This window comes from Leucoraja erinacea, chromosome 2 (assembly GCF_028641065.1).
Source record: "Leucoraja erinacea ecotype New England chromosome 2, Leri_hhj_1, whole genome shotgun sequence".
Classification (NCBI taxonomy): domain Eukaryota; kingdom Metazoa; phylum Chordata; class Chondrichthyes; order Rajiformes; family Rajidae; genus Leucoraja; species Leucoraja erinaceus.
In genome coordinates this window covers 85,191,839-85,218,547 of record NC_073378.1, presented here as the reverse complement: position 1 = coordinate 85,218,547, position 26,709 = coordinate 85,191,839, and the positions used below count along the sequence as shown (strand labels likewise).

The following is a 26,709-nucleotide window of genomic DNA, read 5'->3' as shown; positions in this document are numbered from 1 at the left end:
ATCTATCTTTGGTTTAAACCAGTATCTGCAGTTCCTTCCTACACATATACTCTAAACTAGATGGCTGTTGGCCGAACAGTGATTTCCATTCAGATTTATTCATTTCCATTGAATGTGTGCGAAAGTGACATTTGGAGTTTTATAACTAGTTGATGTTTTTGCCCCAGTCCTTTTGATTCCTCAAAAACCACATGCAATGAAGGAGAGAGTGTTGAAAAATATCTTGTGTAATTATACTCAAACTCATTCCTTTGTGCATTGCTCTCATGTGCACCTACTTGGTATTTCGAGTGTAAAGAAGTGCCTTGGTGTGAAAAATTTGGTTTGTGGGAATTCATATTGATGTTATAAAATCTTTTTCCAAGGCATTCAGATAAGGGATTTCAGGCCTGTGCGCACAGAAATAAACTAGCTGTATAAAACCTATGTTTTATGCTTTCTACATTCTTGGTCCTACAGAACTGCAAATATGCTCAAAGGAATAGATTGTCTGGAAAGAACTTCTAACTACAGCTGTACAAATAATAATGATAAAACATAATTTCTAAAGTTTTTTGGAAGGCTTTGGCGGGTTCAATTGCTTATTTTATTTTACAATTGCAACACAATGCAGAAATAACCAGGCGCTTAGAGACGCAGTAATAAATTAGTGAGATCTCTTTAACATGAAGAAACCAACCAAAAGCTGCATCCTTTTGTGCAGTGTTTCTGATTGCTGTATAGGGAGGGATCTTTACTGATATATCGTTTGGAGACAATGTGGATGTTTATACATCGGAGCACAAACTCCAAGGCATGATTGTTATTTCTTCAGTCTGAATCGTCAGTCTGTATCATCAATCAGAAGAAGGGATTTGACCCAAAACATCAGCTATCTATGTCCTCCAGAGATGTTGCCTGACCTGCTGAGTGACTCCAGTACTTTGTATCATTTGCTGTATCTTCACTGTGCGAGAACATGCTGGACAGAGTCTGCTGTGCAATAGACATTAGCCAGTCTCTTTTTTTCAAACCTTTGAAGAATAGGCTGTTGGAAGTATTCTCCAGAGCTGTTAAATATTCCGCATGTTTTGGCAATGTCAAAGGAGTATCAACAAACAAATGGTGGGGAAACTCAGCCAGTGAGGCAGCATCTATGGAGGAAAGTGTTCAGATAATGTTTCAGGTTGGAACCCCTCTTTAGACTGGAATGGAGAGAAGACATCTGGTCATAAGATCATATGATAGAAGCAGAATTAGGCCATTCGGCTATCAAGTCTACTCCGCCATTCAATGATGGCTGATCTATCTTTCCCTCATAACGCCATTCTCCTGCCTGCTCCCATAACCCCTGACACCCGTACTAATCAGGAATCTATCTCTGCCTCAAAAATATCCATTGACTTGGCCTCCACAGCCTTCTGTGGCAAAGAATTCTACAGATTCACCACACTCTGACGAAAAAAAACCTCCTCATCTTCCGAAAGGAATGTCCTTTAATTCTGAGGCTCTGACCTCTAGTCCTAGACTCTCCCATTAGTGGAAACATCCTCTCCACATCCACTCTGTCCAAGCCTTTCACAATGTAATTCTCAATGAGGTTCCCCCCCCCCTCCCCCCTCATCTTTCTAAACTCCAGCATGTATAGGCCAGTGCTGTCAAACGCTCATCATGTGTTAACCACACTCAATCCTGGGATCATTCTTGTAAACCTCCTCTGGACCCTCTCCAGTGCCAGCAGGTGGTGAGCAGAAGGAGGAGGGGAGAAGAGGAGAGGAACTGGGTGACAAGGGAAGGGACCTGGGTAGGGAATTGAGGAAAGTGTAGGCACAAGTATTGCACCTTCTGTGACTGCAGAGCAAATTGCCTGGGGAGGGTTAAGGGGTGGTGGGGAAGGGACGAGCAGACCTTGGAGCCAGCTCTCTCCAGCTTAATGGTATCTTTCCTATGGTAGGATGACCAAAACAGAACACAATACTCCAAGGTAGACAAAAGTGCTGGAGAAACTCAGTTGGTGCTGCAGCATCTATGGAGCGAAGAAAATAGGCAACGTTTCGGGCCAAAACCCTTCTTCAGACTAATGTCAGAGTCTGAAGAAGGGTTTCAGCCCGAAACATTGCCTATTTCCTTCGCTCCATAGATGCTGCCGCACCTGCTGAGTTTCTCCAGCACTTTTGTCTACCTTCGATTTTCCAGCATCTGCAGTTCCTTCTTGAACACAATACTCCAAGTGTGGTATCACCAATATCTTGTACAACTGTAACATAACATTCCAACTTCTATGTTAATTTCCCTGACCAATGCCAAAAGCCTTCTTCATCACCCTCTATCTCCGATGTCACTTCCAGGGAACTATTTACTTGCATCCCCTGGTTCCTCTGCTCTACAACACTCCTCAGGCCCCTACTGTTCACTGTGAACGTTCTGCCCTCGTTTTGCTTCCTAAAATTCAACACCTGAACCCCCCCCAGTCAGTGAATAAACTGCAGGTTGAAATGGACAGATTTTTGGATTTAAGGGGAGTAGGAAAGTTAGATAAATTCTGATTATTGTGTAAAATGGAGCAGCCAAGGGGCCATGTGGCTTACTCCTATTTTTCGTTATTTTTGCACCAAAATATGTAATTTTGGCCTGTTAAGAACAAATGTAATTGAGAATTTCAGTTATTGCATATTTTAGAAAGCAACACAAACTGTAAAAATCACTGATGCATTTACCATATGCTTCAAATTAACTACCCTCTTCTCCATAAGATATCCCAATAACGTATCGGGTACAATAAGCACAAATCCTTACAGAAAACAGGAACTTGACTATTTTCCTACTAAAACCCCAGAGCGTTTAGCAGAATGTTTGACATGTTTAGCCCTGACTTAATATACTTTAAATCTATTTAGTTTAAAAGAATTGTAAATTACAAATGGTGTTTTGAAAGGAACATTTCAACTGAATTTGCATTAGCTTCTTCCTTTGTGGTATATTAATAAGTCATGCCTGTCAAAGTTTAACATTCCAAAAAACTCATATGTATAATGGCTGTTCGATTGTCTGAAATAATTTGACAATGGCTGTAAATGAATTGAATGTAAAAATTCATCTAAAGCTATCCTTTCCATTGCTTTAAAGTAGAACTATTGCTCAAACTAGTTGGTATGCTTTGGGGATAAATGGTGTAATTCTGGCCATGATTCTCCATGTGAACTTTCAGTCCATCCATGGAGGTGGAAATCTCTCATGGTGTAAAGAAGTCTTTCTCTTGCCAGTAAGAAAAATGAAATCTGAAGGTTTTGAGGTGCACTATGCCTCACCAATATAAGATTGGATAGTGCTGCTGGAAATCCAAGGACAAATTCCTAGCCCATCCTTTCAATCTATTCTAGAAGTGACAGTGAAGTGGATAAACTAACAGGACTCGTATAATCAACAGAGCCAGATTGCTCAAAGTTGAGGTACAATATTTACAGGGTATTTTGTAAGTTTCAGAATCACGTGGCATTCACTCATCAATATATATTGTTCATTGATGCTCAGCTTGAGTTTCATCAGGATCACTTATCTCTTGATCGCATTACAGGGTGGTAAAAATTGGATGAAAGAGCTGAGTTTTAGAGATGACAGGGGTCACTCTTGATATCAAGGCAACACATGAGTGTGTGTGTGTCCATCCGTCCGTTCGTCCCTGTCCGGGCGAACGCTGAGGTTTGTAAACGCTGCTCCAAAAAGAGAGGGGTGGAGCCGGTGCTGTGTGCATGAAGCATAGCGACTGGAGGGGCAGGAGTGCTGCCCTGGGACCATGAGGGATCTTCCCCCTTTCTTCCCCCTCCACTCCTCTACTCTCTCTCCACCCCTCTCTCCCCCCCTTCACCCGGGGTAGATCTACCCGAGCCGAGAGTAGATTACTCCACAGGGCTCTCACTTAACATTTTTTCCCTGTTGCTAACCGGGCAACTTAGGCAGCTTTTTAGATTGCCAAATGACAGTTTAGGTAGTCAATTTAAGACGGTTTGCATGACGTGTGCGATAATGTGCTCGAACGAAGTGCGTAGTTACCAGTCGGAATTATGCTCAATGAAGCATTCACATATTATTTCTGCTTCAAATAAAGTCAGAAACTAAACATATTCAGCAATCAAGATATATATACCACAATGACATGCAGCAAAATTGTAATACAGTATCTCAACTCTTTTTATATATTGCAATGAAAACAATTTGTATTATTTCGTTCCACTTCCCAACAAAAATGTGGTTGGATTATTCAGCGTATGATCAACCTGTGCCAATAAATCCTGGACCATGGTAACTTATATGCTTAACCATGCACACTACAGATTGATGCAAGCATGTTTTCTGTAAAGGACCGAAAATTATCATGACATTGCCATAGCATGGATAGTTATTGCTATTGGTACTGAAATACTCTCGCTTCCCATATAATTTATCCACAACAAAATATACAGGTTGCAAGAAAATTTCTAAAGGCATTTTATGATAATAGCTGTTAAAACCGACTATACCCATTTGACAGGTTAAACATTACACTAACTGACGAAAGATGGCCAAAGGACATAACTGCAGCAAATGTTCTTTTGGTTACATGTTTAAAGGTGTCTATACGCCATATTACCGGACATTCAGATTAGATATACGTGTTGTGAACAACAATGAAGATGCCCAGTTTGTATGCACCTGATTTTAAAACAATTATTGATAAACGCTGTTTCCATCATTCCCACTTCAGAATTAACGTTAAAATTTCAACTGAAATATCTCCGGACCAAATTTGTGATGTATATGACCGACTGTAGAAGTAAAACCTGGATAAATCCAACATATAGTTGTGAATGTTGCTCATTTAATGACTACAGTACTGATACTCCATATTAAGAGCATTGATTTGCAGTTAAAATGAATTCTGTAATATTGTGTCAACGGTAGCAGTGACAATCGAACACTGCGATTTTAATGTTTCACGTCTCAACAATTTAATGAATCCATCTTAAGGTGTTGGACATGCTAGATGCAGGGAGATTGTTCCCAATGTTGGGGAAGTCCAGAACAAGGGGTCACAGTTTAAGGATAAGGGGGAAATCTTTTAGGACCGAGATGAGAAAAACATTTTCTGGAATCTCTGGAATTCTCTGCCACAGAAGGTAGTTGAGGCCAGTTCATTGGGTATGTTTAAGAGGGAGTTAGATGTGGCCCTTGTGGCTAAAGGGATCAGGGGGTATGGAGAGAAGGCAGGTACAGGATACTGAGTTGGATGATCAGCCATGATCATATTGAATGGCGGTGCAGGCTCGAAGGGCCGAATGGCCTACTCCTGCACCTATTTTCTATGTTTCTATGTTATGGATTAAAACAAATAATAACATTGTGATTTAAAACACATTTGATTGCATTCTGTTATCAAACATAGTCAATTTTCACTCTGAAGACATTTCCAGCACAGTAGGGTGGAGGGGGGGAGGAGGGGGGGGGGGGGGGTCGGGGGAGGCTGTATATAGTAGGTATGTTGCAAAACCTATCTGAATCGTCGTTGAGAATCTGCCCCAGCCCGTGTGCGCGATTTTGGCGCTTTAGAGGGGGCGGGTTTAAAACGCGATTTTTACTAGGCTGTTGCAATCGAAAATGTTCAGCCTAGTAAATCATTAATGAAAAATCGCTGAAAGACCCCGTCGTAAAAGGTATTATTAGTTTTTATGGCCTTGTATAATAGTTATAGTAGTTTAAAAATCACTCTCTGAACCCGCGACCTCTCGCAGCCCCAGGGTTTTATAAAGCAAACAATTAAAGGTATGTACCTTATTTTTATATTAAAAGGGGCTTTTAAGAACCCTGTATATAAAGTTTTCTATAGCGAGTAGTTCATTTTGGGCTCTTTATATCCCGCAGTATTTTTCTGGGCATTTGAGGCACAAATCCACTGCAATGTGAACGTTCTAAACCAGCGCATTCATAGGAACCCACTAGAAAGCTGATTTAAAATGGACTTTAATTTACTGCAATTGAACACTAGACTCCTTCCATTTGGCCTATAAATTAATGCAAATGAGATTTTAAAATCATGTTTTATTGTGAATTATTTATGAATATTATTTGGACACGGGCTATTTAAAAACGTTAATCATTTATTAAGAAATGGATAGATGTTTAGATCTAGTAATTGAAGTTTGAAATTAGCCACACTTGGGTGACTAACTAATTATATGCTTTAATTTCAGGTCATCCAAGTTAGATTATTTTATGTTTGTTTCAGAATAGTTCAATCTACGATAACTGAAAATTTTATTCAGTTCTCTTAATTTTTAAGAAGGTTATGGCCTTTTGACAGCACACGATCACAGCTTTTTTGTTATGTCCATAGAAAATCAATAGGGAACAAGATGCTAATTTCTGAGTATGAAAATGGCCATAACCTTTTAAATACTTGAGATACGAAAGTGAATTAGGTGTCAAATTAAACTTCTTTTTATGCTTTATCAGATGGGATAAATTACGGACTTGATTTTTTAAATCTCAAAATTTTGTAACATTGCTATATATAGTGCTGTCTATAGCGGTCGTTTCAGACCCCGACAACGGGAGAAAAACGGAGGGATATCAATCGCTATTTATAGGCTTCCATTGCAGTGAGAAATAGTCAGATATCCCTCCGTTTTTTTTTTCCCGTTGTCGGGGTCTGAAAACGACCACTACAGACGGCACTATGTACAGCATCCCCCCCCCCCCCCCCCCCCCCCCCCCCGCCCGCGGAGATGATCCACGGCTCCGCATTCGCGAATCGGACGCTTATTAATTGAGACCGCGGCTTCACTTTACCGCGAGTGCCTAGACCCCGCGGTCGGAGCACTTTTTCCCGGTAAGTTTTCGCAAGCAGCTCCGAGATTAGCTGTTAAAGACTTATTACTCTACAACAGGCTGGCATTAGTGACAATGATTAATTGACTGTCTTGTGGATACATATAGTTTAGGCCCTCAATTTCATGAATGAATGAAGTAAGTGAATGAATGAATGAATTTATTCACATTATAAAAGAGTGCAATTAAATTAATTAAACTCCATACAGATAGATTTTCATAAATTCAGACTTTAGATCTTACCTTTTAGTTAGAGTTGGTCCCTGGCTGTCTAAATCTTTGTGTTCCAGGAGCTCAATTCAATTCATTTTATTGAATTCAAAATGTTGTTCAAATGGTTCCTCCAAAATGTATATGAGAACAATGAACAATTTTGTCAAATTTTCCATTCAGTACATTTGAAGTGAACAGTGAAGTCGGGTATTAAAGTGCTTGCAAACACCTACCAGATAATATGTTGCATAGGTAACCATTGGGTAAAGTTATCCTGATCCTTAACATGATCCAGTTGCATTAAATAGAGGGAAGAATAGGAAAGAGAGGTGAATATTCTTTATGAAAGCATAATGAAGAAGTTGGCTGATTAAATGATTCATTTTTATTTTCCTTCAGATGAGAATGAGTGCCAATGAAAGGGATGCAGCTGCTAGATATTGTGCTACATGAAACCCGCTGAAATCTTGTTATTGTTTTGGTGTGTTGTTGTTTGTCCACTTGAATAGAACTCCATAATCTTGTGTGAAATGAAGGAAATGGTTTGATGAATTAGTAGTTTACTCTTGAGTGGAATTTTCCTTGGGGTCACCAGATGTACATTCTGCATGTAAATAGAATCCTGTTAGGAAAATGTGCACATATAAACACAGAATGGATCTCTCCTCCACTGAAGCAGTCAGTCCTTTAACTTCTACATGCTGCTCAAATGAAGAAATTGAGGGTAGGAAAGATTTCCTGCAAGTTTGTAGTCCAACCTCATTTGTTTCATCTTGGTTCACTTATTTTTAAAAAGGAGGAATTTTTAGTTGTAATCTGTGCTATATTTCATATTCAAAATATGAATGTCAGATATGCTCAGATTATGCAGGATCTTTGAAGAGAGAAACTGAGTTAATGATTCAGTTAGTTCTGATGTCAGGTCATTAACCTGAAACATTAACTCTTTCCTTCACCTCAAATCCTGCCTTGACCTGTTGCACTTTTTCATCAATCTCTGATTTTAATTTGAGGTTTACAATGCTGTGTTATTTTTGCATTTTGATTACTACTTCATTTATCATTGGCTCATTATATTATTTCAATGTCAGCTTTGCATCAATATTTAAAGGATATTCAAGGATGTTGAAATAGGAATGTTCTTTTTCAAAGGTTAGTTTACAAACTAAGGATCAAAGTAGGTAAGTGGATTGTGGTAGACACAAAGTTGGAATAACTCAGCGGGGCAGGCAGCATCTCTGCAGAGAAGGAATGGGTGATGTATCGGGTCGAGACCCTTCGTCAGATGCATGATTAGCCAAGTTCATTCAATCCAGTGCATCAACTTGTTGCTGCTCATTCTAGTGATGTCCATGTTGCCAATGCCAGAAGCTAAATGCTTTGGCTTGTTCCCACAGCAAGAGGCCCAGCAGTTGTTAAACCCCCCTGTACTCTTTAAATCTCACTCTTTAAATGGTGGGGTTGGTGGTGATGACTGCAGGTGCAGCAAATCATGCCACCCATTCTGGAAATAAACTGACCATGCGAGAAAGCAGGCTTGGCAGTTGTACAAGTGCTGCTCTGGAGGTCTTGGTGGAGGAGAAGAATGATAGACATTGTAAAGGAAATGTGTTCAGGTGTTTGGCAGAGGCTTTATGAAGTGATCTCTGACAGGAATAAAATGCTGAAGACCTAAATGCAATGCGGCATGAAGTTCAGTGACTTTGTGCACAGTCAAGTTTAGTGGAATGTAATATCTCACTATGTGTAACAGTGGAATCAGTTCATCATTGCCTCTTTACTCACCCAGCAACAATTTCTGTCACTCGATACTTATACCTAGCGTACACATGATGCACTACATTCTTGAACACTAGCAACTGCTACAAGGTAGCCAGCAGCATTTCACAACCTGCACTTCCAGCTGTTCAGCTATGACAATCACATCCAGGAAACAAATTGGCCCATATTCTGATCCAAAAGATTGAGATGCATGGGGTCCATAATGACTTGGTAGTTAGGATTCAGAGTTAGCTTACCCATGGAAGGCAGAGATGGTTAGAGATCTGTGACCAGTGGAGTTCCACAGGGATCTGTGCTGGAACCTCTGTTCAGCTTAACTTGGAGATACAGTACGGAAATAGGCCTTTCGGCCCACCGAGTCTGCACTGACCAGCGATCCCCGCACACCAACACTATCTGACACACACTAGGGATAATTTACTTTTATACCAAGCCAATTAACCTACAAACGTACATCTTTGTAGTGTGGGAGGAAACCTAAGATCTTGGTGAAAATTCACGCGGTCATGAGGAGAACATACAAACTCCATACAGAAGGGATCCGTAGTCATGATCAAACTCGGTTCTTATGCTCTGTAAGTCAAACTATACAAAGGATATGGGCCATTTAAAGATATGGGTGAAGAAATAGCAGATGGAGTTTAATCTGAACAAGTGTGAGGAGTTGCACTTTGGGAGGTCAAATGTAAGGGGAAAGAATGCAGTTAATGGTAAAATGCTTAACAGCATTGATATGCAGAGGGATCTTGGGACCCAAGTGCATGACTCCCTGAAAGTGGAACACAAGTGGATAGAGTGATAAAGAAAGCATAAAGTAATGTTGCCTTCATTGGTCTGGATATCTGTCTATACTATTACTAAAACTCTCATCTTGGCCACTTCTGATCTGCATTGTAATTAAATTTGCGCAAAAACGATCCCCCATAGCACTACGATTTTTCGCCACCTTACTCGCGATTCTCCTCTGCTGCAAGTCAAATAAGTTTTGTTCCGATCGGTAAAATTGAACTAAAGTTATGAAGGTTTAAAAATCGTAAAAATCTCCCCTTCCGGAACCTGCTGTCAATTATGCAGTGAAGAGAATAAAAAGCTGAAGGGGCGCAGTGCGTTTAGCAGCTCGCGGGGAGTCAGTGGCTCGCGGGCTGCTTCTCCGGCGACCAGTCGGAAGCTGCTGTGTTGAACCGAAAGCCTCTGGGTGAAGCCCGGGTGGGACCGGGATCTGCTGTGTGAGGCCGAAAGCTAGAGTGCGGGTGAGCAGACGCACCCCCTCCCACAAACCCCTTCCCCCCCCCTCCATCTACACCCCTCTCTCCCCCACACCCCCCTCCCTTACTCCCCCCCCTCCCCCTCCCTACACCCCTCCCCCTTCCCTACACCCCCCCCCCCCTCCCCCACACCCCCCCCCCCCCCCCCCCCCCCCCCCCCCCCCACACACACCCACGCCGCCCTCTGTGTGACTACACTTAGTCTAGTATCAGGATAGAGTCATGTTGCAGCTTAATAAAACTTAAGTTAGGCCTCATTTGGAGCACTGCGTACAGTTTTGGTTGCTTCATTACGGGAAGAAGGCTGCCTGGATTAATGGGTATTAGCTATAAGGAAATGTGATTGATTTTTTTCTGTCTGAAGAATCGGAGGATTGCATAGACATTCTGAACATTTCCAAGGGCTGAAATACAAACACTGGAAGGCACAGCTTTAGTGTTTAGAAGGGGAAAGATTAAAGATGAACAGGGCAAGTTTAGTTTACACAGGATGGTGGATGCCTGGAACATGCTTTGGATTCAGATATGACAGTGGCATTAAAGAGGCTGTTAGACAGGCACATGGATGAGAAGGGAATGGAGAGATATGTATCCCATACAGGATGAGGAGATTACTTTAGCTCGGCATAGATATTGTGGGCTGAGTGGCCTGTTCCTGAGCTGTATTATTCTGTGTTCTATGTATTCTGTGTGGTGCATAAACGGAGGTAGCAGAAGCTGGCAAAGGTCATGCATGACTGCACCACATTACCCCAATGCAATAAAGTATGTTGCCCCATCATCAGAACTGTCATTATAGAGTCCTTGACCAGCAGAGACAGAAACTATCGAAGATTAGTCTAAGCCTAAACCTAGCTCACTTCCCTCTCATCCCACAACCTTTTGCATCACAAGCCGCTGATGGCTTAAATGTACATTGTCTGCTTTCCCTCATGCCTCTGACACCCTGACCACTATAAATGCAACCAGCAACTTGGCCCAGTGGTGATTGTGCAGACAGAAGAGAGTATGTTTATTGTAACCCATTTAGAGGATGTCAACATCACTAGCCATATAAGCATTTACAGCCTATTCCAAACAGCCCCCTGAGAAGGCAGGTAAAAGTCAAACACATTAGTGGCTCCAACATTACACATAGGTGACCAGGCAAAGGTTAAAGAAAAACTGCTGGAGGAACTCAGCAGGTCAGGTACCATCTGTGGAGGGAAATGGATCAGGACCCCTATTTCGGATCAGGACCCCCTTTCAGACTGATGCAGTAGAGGTGAGATGAGTGATAGAATGAGGTGAGGGGAGGGATGAGGCAAGAACTGGCAAGTGATAAGTGGATCCAAGAGAGGAGGGGGTGACTGGAAGGTGAGTCAGATGGGGGAAGAAAGGGTGGAGATAGTGAAAAGCCAAAAGGTTGCAAATGGTGGAATGGTGACCAAACAAGGGTATCGGATTTCCTTCCCCATGTATACGTGGATCATATGGGGTTTTTTTACATTAATTTGATAGTTTCATAGTTACAGTCACCGAGTCTAGATTTTTTAAATGCCAGATTTACTTATTTACTTGAATTTAAATTCTTCATCTGTCATGATGGGATTTGAACTTTTATTCCAGAATCTATAGCACAGAGTTCTGGCTGGTAGTCTAGGGACATAATCAGCCATCAGCTTAGAAATTCAGATATATGTTTTGTTTAAAGATTAGAGAAAGGACCTGCGATCACTGGACTGCAGCCAGGTCAGGGAAACAACTTGAACAGATGCCAGTTCACCAAGATCTTGCACACGTTCACTGCAGGGGACTCGGCTGTAGATATTGATGCAGAAGCATACTGGGGGGGGGGGGGGGGGGGGGGGGGGGGGGGGGGGGGGCAGCCATTGGGAAAATCATGGCACATTGCCAGGCGTGTCAGAATGCCAGCGTACACTGTCAGGGCGGTTGGAGGATTCCAGCACTAACATTATGCAGGGATTTGTGCAAATTCTGGAGCTCTGTTGGCGAATGTCTCAGCTTTAATTTTGAGCTGGAAGCTGCAGTTAAGGTTCAGAGTGATGCTATGAGGTTTCAGAACAGTCCAAGAAACTGTCTTCCGGTACAAATCTTGGATTCCTGAAACACTGATGTCCTATTATTGGCCTCTTTGCCTTTTTTTTTTAACACTTTTTAATTTTTATTTATTTTGCTCCATAGGCTTAATTTCTTCTTTAGAGTTGTAATTTTATCTTTACCTGGATAAAAACTCCCTATTTATTAATTTTAGATAAGAGTTAGTCTTTGACATCATGTTCAGCACAGACATTGTGGGCAGAAAGGCCTGTACTGTTCTGTTTTATGTCCTACGTAGTACCCAATGCACTAGGAGCATGTACATTGAAGAAAAAGATAATAATGTTCGTGTTTGTGTACGTTTAAACTGCTTTCTAGGGAAGGGATAGTGCAAATTCTAATTTGAACTGATATAATAACTCTGTCTGATTAATCAAATAAGTTTTCTAACAATCTGGCCAATCTTGCCTGTGCTCCTGTGAGACACTCAGAGAATAGAAATGGAGCACAAAGTCAGTGTGCATATTTTGTAAGATGGATGTTATTTCTTTTTTAAACAATTCAAATTTTAACAACTGTCAAGGGCACATAATGTCACTAACGATGCTATTATATCACAAACTCGCACATGGTTTCTATATTCTCCCGAAATAGTGCTGAAATGAGGATCAGTTACAATAAGAAGCAGTGCCCCTTATTATAAAATGTTCACTGGCAACGCACAGCAGCCAAACATTTCAGACTTCTTGTTCTGCCGGAGACAACTGTTCTTTGGAATCCAGATGCATTCACTTTTAATCAAAACGTTTCTTTTCCATTCAAGAATTGCATGTACACTGTGTTTCCAGTTGATTTGTATAAATAAATTCCTCTGCAACGTTTCGCAATTTAAATTAATTAACAGAGGAAAATGTTCAATCATACGCTGTTGTCAGCTGGTATATTCTTGCAGTCACAAAACAAAATCATTTAAAATATATCTGATGGGCACAGAAGCTTTAATTCAAGCTGTTGCAGTTTCTGCATTTTAAAATGGATCCATGAAATTTGTCATTGAGACTAAACTCGCTGTCAGTGATACGTGACCTATGAGGCAAGTATTAAGTAGACACAAGGAACTGTTGATGCTCGTTTGCAAAATAAAACGTACAAAGTCATTCGGTATTTTAAAAACTGAATTGACAGGTTCTTGAATACTAAGGATATTGGGAAAAGGCAGGAGAATGGGGTTGAAGGAAAGATAGATCAACCATAATTGAATGGTGGAGTAGGCTTGGTGGGCTAAATGGCGTAATTCTGTTCCTATGCTATAAACTTATGATAAACTCATTGGTACGCTAGCCCTCTGGAGATGTTGCCTCACACACTGTTACAGCAATTTAAGTGTTTTTTGGTAAGTGTTAAATTACTTTTTGTGAATCTTCTGCTGTCATATTGCACTTCCAAGTATGCCTGGTCCTTTACGGTGGGTCCTTGTACAGAAGTTGGAGTCTAAATTTGTGAAAGAACTGAAGAACCTTAATAACTGGCTCAGCAGAACCCCGCTTAGTAGGCTGTCAAATCCATCAAAGAATCTACAAGCACTGAATTTTTCTGAAATTTAATACAATTGAAAATTAATTAAATAAGAAACATAAGTTTTAAATTACATTTCTAACATAAACAAAAACACTGTTTTAAAGGATTAGAAGTATTTAAATCCAGGTTAATTATAAAATGTAAATTGCTTTGCTCCCTTGCAATTGTTCCTTCCATTGGAAATAATGGAGTCTCTCTTCCAATGCCAGGTAGATGGCCAACTATAATTTCTATGCTATGGGTGCAAGTTCACTCATTGTAGTGTGTTGGTAAATATACCATCACACAGTGCCCAGCACCTTTGGAACTCATAAATAAAATTAATGGCATTGCAATGCAAACCACCGTACTAAATTACTGGTTGAAACTTTTGAAGCCTTTTGCCTGATCTCCTATTAGAGTTAATAATGCAAGTGTTACAGGATATGGGGGATTGCATAAGTCCTTGAACGTCTACCAGATACTAGATCTCTTTAATTGATTTCAGTCTGCCATTTTCATCTGCTACTATTGGGAAATATTAAGCCCCTTCTTACCCCACAGATCAGAAGTGAACTGTATTGCAAAGTGGAGAGGGGAAAAGTCTCATGCTTATCTCTTTTGTTGCCTTTAGCAATCAAAGCTGAAATTGAGTAATGCTCTATGGCATGAAGAATTGTGAAATAAAATACACAGTGGTTATTCATGAGGAAAGAGTGAAGAATTATTTCATAAATGATTATGATATCTATTCCTCTACAAAACGTCTTCCAACAAGATGACTGCAATGATTCTTGACAAGAGATAAACAGTACAATATGTAAAATTGTTGCTGGGAACTGCATAATATTCAGGAAGCGTTGATTTTCAATAACGGCAAATAGTTTATTGCTGCTATCATTGTAATAAGATGGATTTTATTATTTCTGTTCAAGGTAATTATTCGAGGTGGAGGACACATATTGCCATATGATCAACCTGAAAGAGCCTTTGACATGATTGACCGCTTCATCTCCAAAACAGGATTTTTCTTTTGATCTCTGTGGTGGAATGAATTCTGTGGGGCAGCGGGTGGAAGGGATTGTATGTTAATGAGATAATAAAGAACAAAAACATTGTTGTGCAATGTAATGAAAGCTTTCTTAACCATTTGTCAAGGCATGGAAGATGTGAATGGAAAGATAATTGCTTTATTTTGTGGACATAGTCCCCCCATTTCAGGGCACCATAATGTTTGGGACACTGCAATGTCATGTAAATGAAAGTACCCTGTAGTCATGTTTAGTATTTTGTTGCATACCCTTTGCATGCAATGACTGCTTGAAGTCTGCAATTCATGGACATCACCAGTTGCTGGGTTTCTTGTCTGGTGATGCTCTGCCAGGCCTGTATTACAGTCATCTTTAGCTTATGCTTATTTTGGGTGCTAGTCCCCTTCAGCTTTTTCTTCAGCATATAAAAGTCATGCTCAGTTAGGTTCAGATTGGGTGATTGATTTGGCCACTCAAAAATTGACCATTTTGTAGCTTTGAAAAACTCCTTGGTTGCTTTAGAGGTATGTGTGGGATCTGGAGCAGATAGGATGCATCTATACACTTCAGAATTCATTATGCTACTACCATCAGCAGTTGTATCATCAATGAAGATAAGTGAGCTAGTACCTTCAGCAGCCATACATGCCTAGGCCATAACACTCCCACCACCGTGTTTCACAGATGAGGTGGTATGCTTTGGATCTTGGGTAGTTTCATCTCACCTCCATACTTTGCACTTGCCATCACTCTGATACAAGTTGATCGTCATCTCATCTGTCCACAAGACCCTTTTCCAGAACTGTGGTTGCTCTTTTAAGTACTTCTTGGCAAACTGTAACCTGGCCATCCTATTTTTGCGGCTAACCAATGGTTTGCATATTGCAGCGTAGCCTCTGTATTTCTGTTCTTGAAGTCTTCTGCGGACAGTGGTCATTGACAAATCCACACCCGACTACTGAAGAGTGTTTCTGATTTGTCAGACAGGTGTTTAGTGATTTATCTTTATTATAGAGAAAATTCTTCTGTCATCAGCTGTGGAGGTCTACCTTGGCCTGCCAGTCCCTTTGTGATTAATAAGCTCACCAGTGCTCTCTTTCTTCTTAATGATGTTCCAAACAGTTGATTTTGGTAAGCCTAAGGTTTGGCTGATGTCTCTAACAGTTTTATTCTTGTTTCTCAGTCTCATAATGGCTTCTTTGACTTTTATTGGCACAATGTTGGTCCTCATGTTGATAAACAGCAATAAAAGTTTCCAAAGATGATGGAAAGACTGGAGGAAAGACTAGGTGCTGAGAGCTCCCTTATACCTGCATTAAGGAGGCATTTAAACACACCCGCACAATTACAAATACCTGTGAAGCCATGTGTCCCAAATATTATAGTGCCCTGAAATGGGGGGACTATGTATAAACACTGCTGTAATTTTTGCATGGTGAAACCAAAATGAATAAAAATGGCCTTTGTTAAAATCTGTCAATCTGCACTTTAACCACATGTGATTTTTTACTATTACAAATCTCAAATTGTGGAGTACAAAGACAAATAAATAAATGATGGGTCTTTGTCCCAAACATTATGGAGGGCCCTGTATAACCTGTAGTCACTTCCTATTCCCATGTGTCGAGTATGAACAACCTCTTGTGCCAGATGTGTTAAAAATGTCAATGAGTGTTTCCTCATTGGGAATAAAAATTAAGTTGACTTTGAGTAAACTAATTACAAATTCACAATGAAGTGGGTTTTTTTAAGTGTACAGAATAATGTTTTTTCCTTGGAGAGAGCTCCTCATTTAAAAGTCAGTCTCTTTAACCCTTGCGATGCCAAAATTGCTCAGTGTTCTGGGATACAGTAAACCCCTCATTCTTCTTGTTCCAGCAACCCACCTTCTACCCATCTCTCAACATGGCAGCGCTGACTTAACAGCTGCGGCCCACCTGCAGCCCGTCTGTTTTTTTTCTTTCTTTTTGTTCCTTGTCATGTTTTAGTTAATTTTGTTTTATTAAGTTGTGTATGTGTGTGGGTGGGGTGGGAGAAACATATTTTGGTCTCTTCCTTCGGGGGATGCGACTTTTTTTTCTGTCGTATTCCCCGTCCCCATCTGTGCCGAGGCCTAATGGCGGAGCTGGCAGCCTCGGTGCTGTGGCGACAGCAGCGGCAGCGGAGACCCGACACGGCCCCGGAGCTGCGGCGGCAGCGGCAGCAGCAACGGAGACCCGGCTCGGCCCCAGAACCGTGACGGCGGCAGCGGAGACCCGACTCGGCCCCGGAGTTGTGGCGGCGGCAGCAGCGGCAGCGGAGACCCGACTCGGCCCCGAAGCTGTGGCGGCGGCAGCGAGTTTGAACCGTCGTCTCGGCGCAGAGGGAGAACAAAGAGGGAAGAGACAGAGACTTTAAGATTTTGCCTTCCACCACCGTGAGGAGGTGTTTGGTGAACTCACTGTGGTGGATGTTAAATTTGTGTTGATTGTGTGTTTTTGTCATTTTTTAATTATATGTATGACTGCAGGGAAACAAAATTTCGTTCAGACCGAAAGGTCTGAATGACAATAAACGAATCTAATCTAATCTAATCTAACCCATCTCTGCCTTCATGATCTTTACCTCCAATTTCAAATGTGATTCTCTTCCATGAAATTGAGACATGTGAGATTCAGGGACCAAACATCCTGCAAGAGAATCCTACCCATGTCAAACTCTGATATTTCTCTAACTTTTCTCTTCTTGCAGTCGCTGAAGTATTTTTTTGTCCACCATCACGCAATTTAAAAAAAAAATCTGCAATTGTGACCGTTCTGAAAAGAAATTCCCTCTGCTTCTGAATTACAATGCCATCTCCAATTTCTATTACACCTCCTTTCTGGCTCCATCTCCCACCTCACCCGGTTCCACGTACCAGACACTCACACTCCTTCCTCTCCTCTCTGTATACTGGCTATCTTCTCTCTACAATGCCACCTCTGAAGCAAGGTCACAATCTGAAATGCTTTGCTTCCACAGATGCTGCTGAGTTCCTGCAGCAGTTTTTTTTGCTCCAGATTCCATCATCTTCAGTGTCTTGCATCCCCTAAACATGCTATTATCTCCCAAGTCCAGGTCCACTCTGCCTTGAACTCTATGCTTTAATTCATCCATCTATACTGAAAGAGCTCTTGTGCAGTAGCACACAAAATCCAATCAGCACACAAAACCCAGTCTGCACAGTGGCATAGCAGTGGAGTTGCTGCCTTACAGCAGCAGAGACTTAGGCTCAATCATAACTACAGGTGCTGTCTGTACAGAGTTTGTACGTTCTCCCTGTGACTATGTGTGTTTTCTCCGGATGCTTCGGTTTCCTCTCACACCCCAAAGACGTGCAGATCAATAGGTTTCTGTAAATTGTCCCTAGTGTGTAGGATAGCACCAGTGGACGGGGTGATCGATGGTCAGCGCGGACTCTGGGCTGAAGGGCCTCTTTCTGCGCTGTATCTCAAAATTTTAAAGTAAAGTAAACCCTATGTGACGGTAACAAACATTATCCATCCATCCCTGAACTGGAGCTGTGGCTGGATGACCACAGGAGAATGAAAGTGTCAAAGATAGGATTTGTTATGAGGTGGCCACACCCAAGGTGCAGACAAAACGTACATGGGTGACCACCAGGAAGGGTATAGGGATTAGACAGAGAGCGCAAGAATCTCCTGCGCCTGTCCAGTGAAAACACTTAAACCCTTTTCAATACTGTTGTAGGGGGATGACTCTGCACGCAAAAGTAGCAGCAATCAGGTCTGTGGCACCAGGTCTGGCACAAGAACAGCAGGGTAGGTTGATGTGAGATATGGACGATAGTGATGGGTGATGCTATAGTTAGGGAGACAAACGGGAGGTTATATGGATGTAAATAGGTTGTCTCCCTGCTGTGGGATGTCTCGGGGCAGCTCGAGAACATTTTCAAGGAGATAGTGGGCAGCCATAGATCATTGTGCACATCAATACAAATCACATAGGTTGGAAAGGGGACGAGGTCCTGTGGAGTAAATATAAGGAATTAGGAAAGAGAATTAAAAGCACAACGTTGGGATGGTAATCTCTGGGTTGCTCCCAGTGCCACGTGCTGGTGAGGACTGGAATGAAAGGATAGACCAGGTGAATGTGTGGTTGACGTGTTGGTGCAGTGGGGAGAGATTAAAATGTTTGGATCAGTGGGATCTCTTCTGGGACAAAGGTGTCCCAGAGCAAAAGGGAGATGGACAAGAGGTTGTGGGCAAATACTGTAATCAAAGAGAGCACCATTGGCAGTGAGGTAGGCAGGTGCACAATAAAGAGAGAGGAAAGTGATGGTATTTAAAACACATTACATTTTAATGCTGGAGGCTTACCAGGCAAGGCGGTTGAACTCACACCTTTGATTGACTCGGGAGACTGGGATATTATAGCCATAACAGAAACTTGGCTATGTTTCTGTCTGGCAGCTCAGTATTATTGGATAAATATGCTACAAGCATGCAGGTAAGATAAGGTTGCCTTTTTGATCAGGGAGGACATAATTACAGGGTTTCGAGAGGATATTCTCATGGGATTGTCCAGTGAGGCTAAATGGGTAGAAATTAAAAATAGGAAGGGAATGATTGCATTGATAGGTAGAAACTGTGGTAGATGTTTATATTAACTTTTATATTTCCAGAGATGCTGCTGGACCTACTAAGTTACTTCAGCACTTTGTCTTTTTTACATTGACTGTTTTATAGTCCTCCCGCTAGACAGCATGAATTAGAGGATGTTCGGGAGATTGAAGATAGCTATGAAAATAATAATAGTTAATGTCCGATATTGAGGGCAAGGCCAATTTTGGAGTCATTAACAGAAACTTGCAGGTCGATTGGGTGAATCTGTTTACGGGGAAGGATATATGAGGCGTCCATTCAAGAGTCTGATAACTGCAGGGAAGAAGCTTTAACTGAATCTGGTGGTGCGTGCGTTCAAGCTTCTGTATCTTCTGTCCCATGAGAGAGGGGAGAAGAGAGAATGGCCAGAATATGAATGGTCCTTAGTAATGCTGGCTGCTATCCCAACGAAGCATAAAAGTGTCAAAGGACCAGAAAACATCTATTATAAGTCCCTAGATAGGCAGATGGGGCTTGTCAGCCTGGGAAGGCAGTCCATCTAGGAGAGGGAAAACTCTGATTTAAAACCTCCACTGCCTTGTGGCCATATCCAGTCATGGAAAAGGCTCCTGGGGTAAACCTCACGAAAATCCGAGTTGAAGCCCCTAAGGCAGTTTGTCGTTGTCTACAACAGCCTGTCCTCCATATGAGATCGCCCAGGCTTGCATCTGACCACACATCACTTGCAAACTAGGATGCATCACCAATGGTCAGTCAGTAGATATTGTGGTCAAGTAGGCTTGCAGTGCTTTGGCCTTCATTAATCAGGATATTGAGTATAGAAGTTGGGATGTTATGTTAGAACTGTACAAGGTGTTGGTGAAGCCACATTTGGAATATTCAGTTTTGGTCATCCTGCTATTGTTAAGCTCTAAGAATGCAGAAAAGATTTACTAGGATGTTTCCTGAGCTTATGGGAGAGGATAGGCAGGGGAGGACACTATTCCTTGGAGTGCAGAGGTGCATAAGGTCATGGGGTGATATAGAGGTGTATAAGGTCATGGGGGGGAATAGATAGGGTAAATACACAGAATCTTTTACCCAGAGTAGGGGAATCAATAGGGATAACTTTTTCACACCTGACGGGCAACTTTTTCACATCGTGAGTGATGAAATATGGTAAGTGGGGGTGGTGGTAGTATACAGATAAGGTAGTTGAGGCAATACAAAATGTAAAAGACATTGGGACAGATACACAGATAGGAAAGGTTTCGAGGGACATGGGCCAAATGTTGGCTGGTGGGACCTGCAGGTTCCTCAGGTCTCCACCTTACCGTGAATCAGGCTCCACGCTGCATAGCTCTATGACTCTGACTTTAATTATAAAAAAACTCCTTTATACCCCAGTTAATGCTAACTTGCATTGAAGCAAACTGCCTATAAAGTTTGAAGGAATATTTAAAAGGAGAAAAGAGAGTTGGAAAGGTTTAGTGAAGACATCTTAAAGCTATCATTATCAATGGTGCAGTGAAAATCAGCGAATTTGGTTACAGATTACAAGAATAGGAAATGGAAAAGTCTCCAGAATGATTTAATAAAGACGAGTATTTACCTAACTCAGCAGCATTGCTAATGAGTATTTAACTAACTCAGCAACTACCTGCAACTCAAATATGACTCGGCAACATTGACAAAGTGGATGGTATCAGTTGAATACAGCCAGGAGATCTTGGATGAATACAACTTAATGGAGGTTGCCAGGCGAGCCAGAACCCATTCAAAAATTAAAACTTTAAATTAAAGATATGGATGAAGATTTAGATTTCACCAGTACAGAATAGAATAGAACAGTTTCTTTATTGTCATTGTAACATGAACCATGTACAACAAAATTAAAAAATGTCAGCCAGTCAGTGCACCATTCAAACATTTCTAAAAGCTAACGATACATACAAGATAAAATATTAAAAGATAAACAACTAAAATAAATATCACGAAAATAGCACGCATAAACACCCAACCCTCCATCCTTCTGTCGATTTCACAGTGTACCACAGTCCCTTAGTATGTCTCGCCCCTGCGTTCCTTGGCGGCTACATTTAGTGCTTTTATAGCAGTGGGGTAAAAACTGCTTGTACGAAGTACTTGAGTTAAACTTCGTACAGCGAGGATGTGGGATTAGAAATTCAGATTGGGTCAAATAACTTTAAATCACAGCACCAGACAGTGGCTATAGAGAAAGGAATGGAACTGTTAGACTTGGAATTGATCTGTTGGCGGCAGACAAGGGAAACGCCCACAAATTTCATAATACTTCATTGTATGAAAACTGCTCATCTAATCCTGGATGTTGGACAAAAAATATGACATATCTGAGGCAGCGGAGAAGAAGTGGGATGATAACGATGTGGAGCAAGATGTTATTGGCATTTGGGTGGAGTGCTGTTGTCTTTCTGGAATTCCAGAGGAACTAAATTCCAAATAAAGGACAAGCGCAGGGAACTGCACACAGTGGAAACGGGAATAGTTGAGGCAGCATCTGTAAGAAACAAAAACAGAATTACCATGTCAATGATTTTGAGAACTGTGGATACATTTTAAAGATGGACATTCTTTAATTTGTTGAGAAGACAAAGAGCTCAGATTCAGATTCAGATTCAGATTCAATTTTAATTGTCATTGTCAGTGTACAGTACAGAGACAACAAAATGCAGTTACAATGCATTACTCCAGGCAATGTATATGGTAAGGTGGAGACAAGGGAAGACCAATGACCCAGACTGGTGTCTGACAGAACTTCAAGGAGATGGGCAGCGGAGGGAAAAGACCTGCTCAAAGTGTAAGATACAACATACCGCAGCCTGAAATGGATATGAATGCTGACAACACACAAATCAGGCAGTAATTTTGGAGAGAGAAAACTGGAAATATATTGGAACCAGCCAGGGATTGAAAAGCAAAACAAAAAAATAATTGCAAATGCTGGAAATTAAAACAAGAACAAAAACTGCTGGAAACACTCAGCTAAGAAACAGGACTGATGCCTCAGGCCAATGAGCACCCCCTCCCCTTGACCACAAGAGACCATGTCCCCAACCCCCACCCCTCCCAGCTCATGCTGCCCAACCCAGTGAGCTGTTAAACATTACCAGCATTTTCTGAATTTATCCCACGTGGAAGAGGAAACATTCATCACTGGAAAATACTCCAGAAAACATTGTTTTGTTTTTTCTCCCTGGCCTGACCATTCCTGAAAACAATCCAAAAATAAAAGGCATTTCAATCCTTGCTTTCCAGTTGCTTACGATTGATAAATATTTAAATACATGGTGTAAAACATTGGCTGAATTCCTTTGCTCACCACTGACTTTCAAAGAAAGTTCAGACATTCTTTATGCACTAACTCATATGGAAGGTTACATTCTGTTGTCAGTCCATACCTTATGACAAAGTCCTGCATGACAACACTTTAGCAACATAAATTCTACCATCGAAGCAGCTCAGAAACACTTTGATACCGGACATTGACAAGCATTCAAAAAAAAATCTGAAACAAAATGTAAAAAAACATAAAATACTTAAAGCACTTAAGAGTAGTTTAATAATAATTTGTTTTTAAAATGAACTAACTACGTCTTAATGCCTAGTACTCTCCATTGATTAAAATGACTATTTTATACCATGCCATTCCTATGCACTATGTCTCACTGCACATTTAAGTTTCAGAGGTTGCTATAAGACAAATTCAGGTATAACATTCAAGCTATATTATTTAAATAGGAGCTAAAAACCATTCAGAAATCTTGTTTGGCTGATCTTATGGATTCAATTAACACACATGGGAAACATTTTCAAGTTGGATTTTACTTTGTCTCTCTGGGAGGCTAGTCATCCTGTGAGCTGATTCTGTGGGGTGCCCTGGGCCAAATATCTGAGAATTGGCTGAGGATCATAGTTACTATTAACTATAAAATACCGCTCCCTCTCCAGGATAAGTACAAAGGTAATGAGGAGAGAGACGAGGATTAGAAGATCTTCCTGTTAATGCAGTCAACTATTTCAGGCAATTCTCTTCAAGGTTTGACTTCTAACAGTTTTTAGGAACATGCATCATCTTTTATTTGTTTATGGTCAAGCTGTGGCTTAAAGCACCTCCTTTTAGAGTAATTAGTGTTTGTGTTTGTGTTACTTGTTGGATCTTTTGTTCAGATAGGAATTGTGACAGACTGGTGACGGTTTTTTTAATATACAAGAGCCAGAAAAGCCTTTCCTCAACCAACTGTTGCCAATTATGGTTCAAGAAGGGTTAATGTCCCTGGCTCTGGACTGCTGGTATTGAAACTCCACCCTCAGAGAGGCAAACCTCTCTCGCTATGTTTTGCTGGTAATTCTACTACTCCCTCTGAGAGGGGTGAGCTTGTCTGTACAAGCATTCTAACGGTAAGTTTTGATTTGATACCTGTTTCCTTAAGAGTCTCAGCTCAAAAACAATAGCTTTCTTTGCTGGACAAAGAACCCCATATAGTTTCATGTTTGCTCAGTGCTGACTTCAATATCCCTTTTTCCCTCACCTGTTTTCATTTAACTCACTGCTGTTGTTACTTACTCATTTTCAAATGTAATCTCTTTATCGCCACAGTATCAGACTATGCTGTCTAACAGATAGCTGCAATGCTGGAGGATACTGTCCCAGGAATGGTATTACTAGTTTGTAAACCATCATACTCTTTCATATTTCGCAACCGTGAATCGTTCAGTCTGATGATTCTTTAACCTTGGTGCAACTGAACCTCAATTCATTGCCCCAGGACTAAATTTCTCAGTTTTAGTTCAGTTTTATTTAGTCATTTTTATTTAATCTCCCAAGTTTTTTCATTCAAATGTCAGCATCTCACTCCTGATGAAAGATGTTTCATACTCTTGACCTAAGTTCATACAATTACATTAGATGTATTTTCCCCAGTCTGTAGCTCACTTCTTCCTCTCAGATCATTAATTGTAATCTGTTTCTATTTAAATGACATTCTTGAGTTTAGTTTATCATTTAAAACTGCGCTCATTTTTAAGTGAACTGTTGCTCCTTTGTTATAGTCTGTGGCCCTTCGTATTGGTTGCCGTTTTTATGCCTTTGATGAACTTTTATATCCAACTGTGAGCTTCTGGATGCTGTAATACATTAAACTATGAGGGAAAATTAACGAGAATATAATTACTATTTTTTTTGCTTTGCAGTTGTAGATCTAGACTATGCAAAGATGAAACTTTGCGCATTGCCTATTCTCGCTTCGAATTCTGCATCAAATATCATTCTTGCTTCAAATTCTGCAACTCTCCATCTCTTAACCTCGTAGAGCTCTCCAAGATATCTCCACTCTCACAAATTGGGCTTTTTTGAGTATCATAATTTTAATCACTCCTCCATTGCTAGCCTTGGCTACAACTTTTCCAATAGCCTGCATTTTCCTCAAGCATATTTCACTTTTTCTCCCTTTTAAGATACTTCTCAAATGTAACGTCTTTCATCAGATTGTTGTTCCTTGCCCTCCTCTCTCTTTATGTAGCTTGGTGTCTCAAATGTTATCTGGTGTCACTCCTGCCAATTACTTTCGGGCATTTTTGCTGCCTTAAATATATTCTTACAAGTTATTGTTGTTTCCTGTATTTTAAAAGTGAAGAAGTACTTTAAAAACTCCGGTGATGCTAAGGAGTTCAAATGAGGTTGGACGGCAGCATCTCTGTGCTTATGGATGGGCACGTGCATGTGCACTTGTTTTAGAGTGTGCGTAATACACCATCTGGTTAAATGTATATTCTTGTCCCCTGCGTATGAAATGCAATCACTAACTACAACAAGCATGGTGTATATATCAAGTTAACTGGTTGAGAAACGTATTCAAGGCTCAAATTAATATATCCTTGACTAGCTCAATGGACTGTCCCTTTAAACCTTCTTGCAAGAAGCAAATGCATTCTCAGTTCTTGCTTTTTGTAGCTCCACCCCAATAGTCAATCTGTGTTTGCAGCTGTTAACTCTTAGAGAGCAGGCATGATCTTAAATGCTCAGCACTATGCAGTAATGCAAAATGTCTATTCAATATTGATATTTTGGCAAGTGTTCATATTCACCAAGTAACTCATTACAAAGGCCCTTCATTGAATGTCCTTGATTGACAGTATAGCACAATGATATCACAGGATTCATATTGTTATTCCAGTTAAATTACTAATTTATAATTTCCAAAAAATTCAGATAATGTTCAAGTCTGAGCTAATGAGTACCTAATAACTTTAAGCATTTGATTCTGCATAATATAAGACAATTATATCCAGCATGTTATCATGTAATCCATAATCTGTAAAATAGCGACACAAATATCCATATGTCTGAAAGTGTCTTTACGGATGGCCTGGCTGGATTAGGAACTACCATCCATATGTATGCTTTGTTTAATATTTCCGTAAATTCTATTTGGACCGTCCTACATATCCCAGACTAAATGAAGTCAGTTGTTAGATCTATCAAACCATTCATGACAGGGATGTAATTAACTGCTACTTGCCAGTTCATTAACATTGAATTCGAACATCCGGAGGGATGCATTTGCCAGCAAAAGCTTACAGATAGACTTCTTCATAAACATGCACCAAGGCACTAGTAAATGCAATGCAATAACTTTCTTGGAGAATGTTTATAGTAATAGTAAACTATGAAAGCAGTGCAAATGTGAATATGGGGGGATGGGGGGGGAGACATTTTGGCTGGAGTATGCAGTGGATTTATGAAAAGCAGGTAAATCTAGCTAATCTACGCTTAAGGATAGTTCTGTTTATTATTAGTTGGAGAACTTTCCTTAACCTTATTTTACTAATTTATTGCATTGACGTTTAACCCTTTATAATGGCTTTCATTTTATTTCCATTAGTGGTTTGCACATTCAGTTTAACATGAAAATTGAAAGTGTCATCATTTATTTGCAAATTATCCCACTGGAGATTGTAATGTACAAGTGATTATAAATGCTTACTTATTATGGTTCTATACCTGTAACTAGAACAGTATTAACTTTGATTGGAGCATTGTAGTACTTGTAAAAATATCAAGAAAGGAGTGTGCAAATGTTTGAATTAAACTTACTGTCTGGGTTCCATCCAAAATCGGAACAATGGATCAGAGGAAATAAAGGTCTTCACTCCTTTCAAACGGTTGGGTAAGTTTTTGAAGAAAACATATTTTAATGAGAATCACGTGTTTCATTCTAACTGAAGCACGCTGCTGTGTGTTTGCAGATTCCTTGAAGCCACTGGCAGTGAAAGTGTCCTGGACAGTTTATCTCGATATTATACTACTCCCACTCCCTGCTCGACCTTTGCATAAACACATCTGCGTTTTGGCTGAAG

The 26,709-nt window shown here is 40.6% G+C and overlaps 1 protein-coding gene and 2 long non-coding RNA genes across 5 annotated transcripts in view; 2 read left to right on the top strand and 1 right to left on the bottom strand.

Annotated features, from left to right (window-relative positions):
• The window catches only part of cpvl (carboxypeptidase vitellogenic like), a 90,689-nt gene extending 74,469 nt beyond the window's left edge, over nucleotides 1-16,220 (top strand). For all 3 annotated transcript variants that reach the window (XM_055660018.1, XM_055660027.1, XM_055660009.1), the window contains one exon: nucleotides 14,633-16,220. In XM_055660018.1, the coding sequence (XP_055515993.1) occupies nucleotides 14,633-14,734 (102 nt within the window). In that variant the 3' untranslated portion in view covers nucleotides 14,735-16,220. The remainder of the gene's footprint in view (nucleotides 1-14,632) is intronic.
• A 2,231-nt stretch (nucleotides 16,221-18,451) lies between these two features.
• On the bottom strand, nucleotides 18,452-26,602 carry LOC129711966 (uncharacterized). The gene is made up of 3 exons (XR_008725972.1): nucleotides 26,447-26,602; nucleotides 22,461-22,561; nucleotides 18,452-21,850 (listed from the first exon to the last, which is right to left on the bottom strand). It is a non-coding gene; the product is annotated as an uncharacterized LOC129711966 (long non-coding RNA).
• The window catches only part of LOC129711968 (uncharacterized), a 35,377-nt gene continuing 31,861 nt past the window's right edge, over nucleotides 23,194-26,709 (top strand). The window contains exon 1 of the long non-coding RNA XR_008725976.1: nucleotides 23,194-23,751. This is a non-coding gene — a long non-coding RNA (uncharacterized LOC129711968). The remainder of the gene's footprint in view (nucleotides 23,752-26,709) is intronic.